At 38.1% G+C, this 9,666-nt stretch overlaps 1 protein-coding gene across 1 annotated transcript; it reads right to left on the minus strand.

Annotated features, from left to right (window-relative positions):
• Positions 1 to 3,786: 3,786 nt before the first annotated feature.
• LOC119692952 (alpha-(1,3)-fucosyltransferase C) lies at positions 3,787 to 5,328 on the minus strand. Its single transcript, XM_048631282.1, has one exon. The coding sequence runs from the start codon at positions 5,288 to 5,290 to the stop codon at positions 4,160 to 4,162; it is 1,131 nt and encodes a 376-aa protein (XP_048487239.1). The 5' UTR covers positions 5,291 to 5,328; the 3' UTR covers positions 3,787 to 4,159.
• Between the last annotated feature and the right edge of the window lie 4,338 nt (positions 5,329 to 9,666).

Raw genomic sequence — 9,666 nt, forward strand, 5'->3', positions numbered from 1 at the left:
GCCGAAATATTAACTATTTCGCAAATAATGAATTTAAACTACGACTGGATGATCCGTGGTATTTGTTGCGCTTTGGAGGGGTATTCCCGTGGGTATTTTGAAAAAGTAGTCTATGAAATCATTCAGGGTGTCGGCTAACTTCGTGCCAAGCTTTGTTGTACCGATTGCGATTCACAGAATAATCAAGATAATTATTCTGAGTGTAGGTGAGCCTTAATATTGATATCGGCGAGTTGAGGGTAGACGATGATATCCACGTAATTGAGCAGCGCGTGAGCGCTCGGGACTTTTGTGTGAGCAGCCGTGGGGAGCAGGCGGTCAGATGGAGGGACCAGGCACGTGGAGCCGAGGCGGAACACCGAGTGCGAAGCTAAGTGACCTTTCTACTTACTTTCTTGTCTCTCGTATATGAATGATAAGTAACTGATTTGTTTATGATGTGTCCCATTTTCGGTTCGTCTCCGTGATTACTATGTTTGTACAAGTAGCGGTTGGTAACGGTTCAGATATTCGCGGTTATTTATATACCTAAGTAGTACATTAAATTCGCAACACATACCGCTAATCCACGGCTGCATTTTCCATCACACTGGTTTAAGGATTAGATAGGTACTTACACTAAAGGTCTTCTACCTCGCTCATTCAGTTTTTTTTTTTTTTTTTTTTTTTTAAAGATTTTATTATCACTCCACAGACTTTAAGTCCGTGCCTTTTTGAGAGATCAATATATTGTGAGAGTTTGGTTGTTTTTATCTTCATCTTTTAACTACTCACTACTCAATGTGGAAGCTTATAATATACATATTTTATCTTTTATATATATATACCTATATATTATTAACTAGCTGTTCCCGCGCGCTTCGCTTCGCCTTAAAAAGTTTTCCCGTGGGAATTCTGGGATAAAGAGTAGCCTATGTTCTTTCCCAGGGTCTAGACCGTATGTATACCAAATTTCATCCAAATCCGTTAAGTAGTTTTGGCGTGAAAGAGTAACAGACAGACAGACAGACAGACACAGTTACTTTCGCATTTATAATATAAGTTAGGATAATTTTTTTTTTTTTGCACTCCTGGAGGAAAATCTACACAGACACCTGGGAAGGGGACCCAGGTAGTGTCGGCCTTTAAACGACTAAAAACCCCCAGTTGTGCATTTCTTGTTTTTTTTTTTTTTTTTTTTTTCTTTGTTTCACACAGTCCCACTTACAATTATAATGGCAACAAACATTTGAAGGGTAGGGCCAGTGTCAGCTGTCTTCAGAGAACTTAACAGACGCCTGTCAGTGGCCACACACTCCTTTTGTCATCGCTGTTGTTTTGCCTGGTGTTAATGTGTGACAGTGTTCTTAAAACTATCTTAATTTTATTGGTTAGTTCTTATACAGATAATATTAATTCATGATATACTATACAATACCTACATATCAAAACTATACAATACATGCTATATACTATACATAACAAAACTATAAAATACATGCAATACGGTTTGGCCGTCAATATAAAATTAAAATCAAAATTCTCCTATTCCGCTCCATTTTGCGTTGCCAAAAGCCTTGATTGCTGGGCAACGACCTCTTTGTCCCGATTTTTTATTGCCATCTTTAGGTTGTACTCGAGGATCCGTTTCTTTGGTGCTGTTATTGCCGTTTTAGCGAGGTTGCCGATAGCGTCCTCGGTGTCATCCGCATAGTAGGTGCAGGCGGAGGTGTGCCTCGACAGCGCCACTACTGCGTGAGGTATGCTATCGTGCAACTTTATTTTATCTTTTGTTTTTATGATAATGACGGATTCGTACGTCAATCCCTGTGCTTCGTGTATGGTTAAGACGCGTGATCCCGTTCCTTCTCCAAACCCTTGGCTGGTCAGGGTCTCTTTTTCTTCCTGTGTATGCGTCAGGAATAGAGTGTTGGTTTGGGATTTTGGAATTGCTGCGTCTGTAAACCTTTTCAGCTGCAGGGATTGGATACGCGCTGTGGCTGCGTATATGCCTGAGTATACTTCTCTTAGGGCGTATGCAACATCCATGGGGTTTCTGTATGTCTCATTCAGTATTTAGCTAGCTAGAGAAAAACCTACACATTACACATTCCCTAGCTTTGGTTCAACCTATTTTAGTTTAGAATAGGGACTTCTGGATATATACAAATAGGCAGGTAACTTCATGGTTAGGATGGGGAAAGTAGTTACTTTATCATAAATAATAAACTATATAATATCTGAGGCTTATACCCAGCGGAGGGCAGATGCGGGCTGATGATGATGATGATGATGATGATGATCATCAAATAACTAAAACCTGAGAATAGATCTCACTTCAGAAATAATAAATTCTTATCAAATAAAAAAATATACACCTACTTTCAAATTTGTTCTATGGTTCTTTGTTCAAATTATTGATTTTTCATTAGGTAAATAAATACTTCTATAGAATCTATGCTATAGTAATTATTCAAAGAATAAAGTAGATAGGTACATACTTAAATAAACTTTTCAAAGATGATTTATTGTAGTATCTATATGGCAGAGAAGATTATTTGACTTTGAGTTTAAAAACAGTAACAGCGCAGGGAAAGAATTGATTAACAGAGAAATTTATTCTAAAAGTGTCAAGATATCACAAATAAGGGATCTAGATACTTAAATTAAATCATTTCTGGTCCTATATTGCTCAATAAATACAAATAGCTTGAAGGTAGATCAGATTCCTGTCAAATTTCCATATTTTCAGAAAGTTATGTAAATTCTAACCAACAGAAGTATTCGTTTCCTTGTAAAAAAGGATAGCAAGGATATAGTAGGAATAAAGTTAGCTAGGATATATTTATTACAACTATTTATAATATATTTGTATAAGATTATATAATATTCACTATTTCATAACAATTATCCTATATTCCAATAAGATCAAAGAATATTCACTATTTCATATTATTTATTTAATCTTTTAAAATAATAAATCACTTCCCACTTGGCTACAAAATTAGAGTCATATTATTATATTTTCAAATACTTATCTATTATGAAATTCATGATTTAATGAAGTTACTATACTATAAATTATTGAACTATTCTAGTTTCAGTTACTTTATGATTATAAATATGATTGTCCCCTTAGCTTTGATAACATGTATTCATGTTGAATTATTTACATGAAAACAAGCCATGTAAATAGGTATATAAAGTTAGGAGCAAGGGAAGTGATTAATAAGATGGTCGGAGAGATGTCCAAGTCTATGGTTGTGTCTCACGAGGGCTCCGATTAAATATTTGCTATTATTTATCTATTTTAGAGTCTTATATATTGATTCAATCGGGTGTAGTGATCAAGGCCTACAAAGCGTATGGAGGGGCTTCCCTTATTAACCAACACCAAAAAACATTATTAAGTTTCTATATTATTATCCTTATGTACTTACCTGTAAATATGTAGTTATCATACAAATAAAAGTTATACATCAAGGTTGTAGTATATAGGTCAAAAATTATAGGCAGGTAGGAAGTACGTAATCAGTTCTAGGTCATAGTTTTATTTAATTCACTATCTTTCGTTTATTGGGTTACAACACAACGTAGGAACCACTGGATGTTTCATGGCCAATTCAAAGCAGTATTTGTTTCACTCTTATTTCACTCTGATTAGTTTTGTTGGGTGTTTTCAAATATCTTCTTAGTAAATCCATTAGATATGTAGCCGGCAGTAGGGGCGAAACGTTACAGTCTCATAAATTAGTATGTTTTCGAGTAAGTATCTATGTCGGGTTCTAATAAAAATGATAACTAAACAAAATTTAAAAATATTTAATGACTCAGAATAATTAAAATCAACATGTAAGAAAACAATATTATCACTGTAATACCAAGACGATACAATTTTGAGATCTCGATTAGTTTTACAAGGCTCTTCTCGAATCCAACATAAATATCATAGGTATAATTAATTTAATGCACTTGATGAATAGAACAACAAACTAACTTGATTATCTTTTCCTCTTCACGATGTCACTCTATTTCATATCATTATCTACACCTTGTTTAGTTATACCGTTATACAGGGTTATTGATAAATAGACCGGATCCTTTCAGGAGGTGATAGAGGAAGTCATTTCCAGTCGATTGAACCCTATAATGCATTATCCGAAAGGAGCACTTCAATTGCTCACATCAAACACGAGCCTCCATCACCAGTTTGTGAAGAGTGCCACCAATCTAAAACTTCCTTGTTTCGTTTGGTTATAACTTTTCCAGTATTAACAGCTTCACACACACTACAAAACGGGTGATGTCCGGTTTTCTCTGTCAGATATGTATATTTCGCCACCTTATATCTTTGCCGCCAATAAAGTTTTTCAGCATATGACTTTTTATCAGCCATAAGACGCTTCATTTCTTTAGCTAGTTCAACAGGTCCTAACTCTTGGGCGTCTAAATACGAATTTGGTGGTAGGAACCTTGTCAAATTAGCACCACTTAACACGGCCGGCACTGAACCACTTTCGAACGCTGTGATTGTCTTCTCTGTGACATAGTCCTCGCACAAGGAATTTTCAAAAGCGATATAGAAATAATATTTGCTGATTATTTTCTTGCAATTTTCACTGAACGGACACTTGTAAGTGCCACAAGCACCGTAGATATGAACGTCGATGCCAAGCTCTTGCAATTTCTTCACATATTCTTCTCTTCCACTAACACTGTGACAGTTCGATACTAACCAGGCAGCTGTGTGTGTTTTACTCGCAATAAGCGCGTCAATATCTTGTTGCATTTTCGACCCTTTCAGTACCATTGTTGAAATCCACTGCGGGTTGAACGAAGGTGCAACAAGTTCTTCAGTTTCTGCATCAAAAACTCCAAAATAAGGCCACGCTATATCAGAGTCTAGCCTGTACGTAAAGGTCATGTTAAAGAAATCCCTTCTTCGTTCAGCGATGTAGCTTCGTCTCACAGATTCAACACAATAAAATATATAGATTTGATGATCGAATCTCACGCGCGGCGTCCCAAACAGTATTTCGTAGTCTTCAAATCCGTGAAACAAGAAAGCATCGATTCGCTGCAACGGATACAACCATCGGCGTTTGATAATTTCACAGTTGGTGTACTTGCAGCCAGCTTTTTTGAAGTCTTCCGGTGTACCGTGGCCGAAGCTAAAGCTGTAGTCACCAAAACGCGGCGCCCAGGAGAGGATGAGCTTGTTGTTTGTTGGCACCGGAGGATCGGGGCGGCAGTAGTTTGACGTCAGCCACACTGCACTTGATGCGATCAATAATGAGAAAACCCCTCGCATTTCCGTAATTTCACGGCACAAAATACTTAGCGGTGTGTTAGTCCAACGCACGCTTCCACACTGTCACACAAATCCGAATCGTGAATATTTGCGATCTTTGATAAGCCAAGTTGTTATCTTCATTGTTACGCTGTCGGCGTCTACAAATATACATACTGAGTGTGTGAGTACCGACTTTGTACGGAACGATGGCGTCATTTAATTAGAACATTATTGTTCTTGTCAATTAGACTAATTAAAGAGGAAACGTGTACAATAATGTGTTATTATAGTTCAATACTGCGTTTCTGGCAATTACATTTCGATAACAACGCTTCACTTACTGATCAACACTCTCACACCGTTAATACAAATAATAACCATGACTTTAAATTTCAGGAACAGGATAATTATATTGCTCTCATGCCGAGTTGCAGAAAGGGACTTTAAGCTAATGTCGACATTAAATCTATGTCGGTCTCTTTCTGTCCGTATACTGTCAAAGCAAGGCAACAATACATTTAAGAGCCGGTACAGGGTGAAGTGCCCCGCCAAATTTGGGTTTTCAATGCTCTTCACACAGCACACGCAGTGACACGCACACATGTAAGTTTGCACAGTGGGTCGATAAACTTTTACTCGCCATTTTTATTGACAATTATTTTTAAGTAGTGATTTGAGGGTAAGTATAATTTTTAATTACACTGGTAAGTACCAGGAAAGAGTAGGGGTGCCACTTTTCCCCATACTCGGAACCCGATTAGCTTTCTAAACAAATGTGGTATTTACTTGTAGAAAGGTAACTACAGGTATTAAAGTGTAGATAATAAGTTATACTAAGGGTATACTAAGCCGAAAAGGGATGACTCAAGGGGTCATTCTGAACAACTTTTGTTCTTCGAGTTTTGCAAATTCGCGAAAAAAAATATTCGTTTTCCATGGTAAAAAGTCACGTGTCAACAAAGTTTCTATGAAAAAGGTTTTGTTTTTGTTAATATTAAAAACTCGTAGAACAAAAGTTATAATTTCCCCCTGTCTCACTTGTTTTTACCCGACTGCTGAAGTAGGTAGGTAATATTTTTCGATTGTATGTATGTATGTATGTATGTTTGTAAGTATATTTTTTGGTAGCATGTTACGAGTGCAAGCCCTCTCTACACATATTTCGTCATACCCATATTCAAAGGAACTGTATTGTGATTGCTTCATTATTCATTTAGTGCTGACAAGTAAATTCCAAAAGTTCCGTGGGACAGTTTTTAGTGTAAAAGGCGTCTTTGTGCTCCAATCGCGGTAGCCGAAGGTCAATCCTCTGATCATCGAGATCAGATAGTTATAATTAGTTTTAATCACTTCTATGTAATCATTTATTAATTAATTAAATATCTCAAAAATCAATTTGAGTTTTTAAAAACCCTCTTCGGCGTCCAGTTATCGTAATTGGCGCAGTCGACGGAGAGGTAGTCGAGTCAGTGAATCCAACTTCGATCTACTGATAGCAGCATCGCCGCCGCGTTGACTATCTCTACGAACCTACAAGTGTCGCCGACAGAGGACCCACCCGCGTCTTCATCCGAACCTCGATGAGCCCAGGCGCTATGCAGAATCATCTGTTAATGTGAGTAGCACAATATTCCTATTAGTTGCTATTCCCATTCCCTACCCAGTAAGATCCTATTTTTAACTAGTAGTAAATTAAAGTAGTAAAAATTTTTCACCCAAGGAGTAATAAGGGTTCTAAACCCAGTACAACTAGCCTTCGACAATCTTTTAGATTTCATAAACACCTATTAGATCAATTAGAAGAGTTAGAAGAAGACTCAGAGATGGAGAGTAGAACACCCTCCAGAAGGACGTCCTAGCAACATGCATGACGTCACAGACCAAATTTGGAGAGCTCTTAGGTTAGTTCCTGAATTTAATGGTAATACTAACGTGCTGGTCAGATTTTTAGACATTTGCGATCAACTGATCTTAAATTATATGAACCCAGCCCCTGGAAATGAACTTACTAACTCAGCCCTTTTAAATGGTATCCTCAATAAAATCACGGGACCCGCTGCTGGAATGCTAGCAACAAATGGCATTCCCAGGGACTGGAATGGCATAAGAAATGCCCTCATTAATAGTTTTTCGGATCACAGAGACGAAACAGCATTATATACCGACTTATCTATGTTAACTCAAAAATCTGACACCCCCCAAGTATACTATGAGCGTGTACAAAATCTACTAAGTACCATCATGACCTATGTAGAACTGCATGAATCCGTTTCAACAACTGTTGAAGCTAAGCGCGAACTCTATAAAAAACTAGCTCTACAAACCTATATTCGTGGGTTAAGCGAGCCACTTGGTTCTCGCATTCGTTGCATGCGTCCTGATTCACTCGAAAAAGCATTAGAATTTGCCCAAGAAGAATTAAATGTCATGTACTTGCAAAGTAAAAATAATTATGGCACCAATCCTAGGAAACAATCTATGTACAACTCGCTAGATAATTCCCCCAATGCAAATCAATTATTTAATCACCCGTTTAAAGGACAATTTAGGCCCAATATCATGGTACCTAACTTTTCACCAAAATTTAACCAGCAACAACAACCACAAGTGTCGAATTTCAGACCACCTTTTCAGGGTATTTCTAGGACACAGCAAATGATGAAAGCATTACCCCGATCTAACATGAGCACAGGGTTTAAGATTCCCCCCCGCCCTAACATGCCCCAACCCATTTACAGCGTTCAACAGCAATACCCTAGGCCTATGAGTGGCGTGGCTCACCCACCCGCCCGTACGCTGCCTCCTACACCGCAGTACCGTCAGCAGCAGCAGCTTAATGTTAATGAAACATGTGACCCTTATTTCAGCGACTTTGACTATGCTACAGACAATTACTATGAATACTGTCCAGAAACTTACATAACTGACTATAACTATGACCAAAACGTAGTTACTATTAGCGAACCACAGACTGAAAATTTTACCCAAAACGAGGACGAAAATTTTTGCAAGGACCAGTTGAATACGGCCCCAGAATAGAACTTAATTCACAGAATAAGCGTAACTTACCGTACATCCAAATCAATAACCCACCATTAAAATTATTGATCGATACAGGCGCGAATAAATCTTTCATCAGCCCCGAAGCAGTACAAAGCTTTTGCCGACATTACCCCCGATTATGATCCGTTCACAGTGACCAACATTCACGCGACAACCCAAAATCATTATTCTATAACCATCCCATGTTTTTCGGAAATCAAAGACGAAAAACCAATCAAACTCTATATCTATCGGTTTCATGAGTACTTTGATGGATTGATTGGATGCGACCTGCTGGAACAGTGGCATTCAAAAATTGACCTTAAGTCCCGATCACTAAAGACTGAATATACAGAAAATCCCATTTACATGTATCAATCAGGACAAAGTACTAACTTACTTGAAGTTATCATACCCGCACAGTCCACCCAACTAATACATGTGCCGATTGACATTTCTGAAGGAGACGTTTCTATTGACGGACAAACGATTAGTGGTTGCAATATCATAGATTGTTTGTCTACTGCTAAAAATAGTCATGCTCTAATAGAAATTTCCAACCCGACCCACAATGACCAAATTTTCACCCTAAGCGAACCAATGCGCGCACATATATTTAGCGAACAGACTATGCCATGCACTTATTATAACAATGGCAAGACCGAGCGATTCCAAGAAGTCCTATCGCGGTTGCGCACCGACCATTTGAACCCAGAGGAGAAAGCCAACTTATTATCATTATGTAATGAGTACTCTGACATTTTTTATTTAGAAAACGAGCCTTTGACTTTTACCAACCAAATCAAACACAAAATTATCACAAAAGACGAAATCCCGGTACATAGCAAAACCTATAGGTACCCTTACATTCATAGGGAGGAAGTTAAGAATCAGATAGACAAAATGCTTAGCCAAGGCATAATTAGGCCCTCATCATCTGCTTGGAATGCACCAATATGGATCGTACCCAAGAAAGCCGATGCATCTGGCAAAATAAAGCACAGATTAGTAGTTGACTTTAGGAAGCTCAACGAAAAGACCGTGGATGACAAGTACCCCATCCCTAATATCTCAGACATCTTAGATAAGCTAGGAAGATGTAACTATTTTTCTAGCATAGATCTTTGTAGTGGATTTTACCAAGTTGAGATGGATCCAGCAGACATCCACAAGACTGGATTCAGCGTAGCCGACGGCCATGGGCACTACGAATTTCTCCGTATGCCCATGGGTCTTAAGAACAGCCCTTCCACATTCCAAAGAGTGATGGACAACATCCTCATAGGCCTCCAGAATGTGATTTGTGTAGTTTACTTGGATGACATATTAGTCTTCAGTACTTCACTGCAAGA

This window comes from Plutella xylostella, chromosome 28, assembly GCF_932276165.1.
Source record: "Plutella xylostella chromosome 28, ilPluXylo3.1, whole genome shotgun sequence".
Classification (NCBI taxonomy): Eukaryota; Metazoa; Arthropoda; class Insecta; order Lepidoptera; family Plutellidae; genus Plutella; species Plutella xylostella.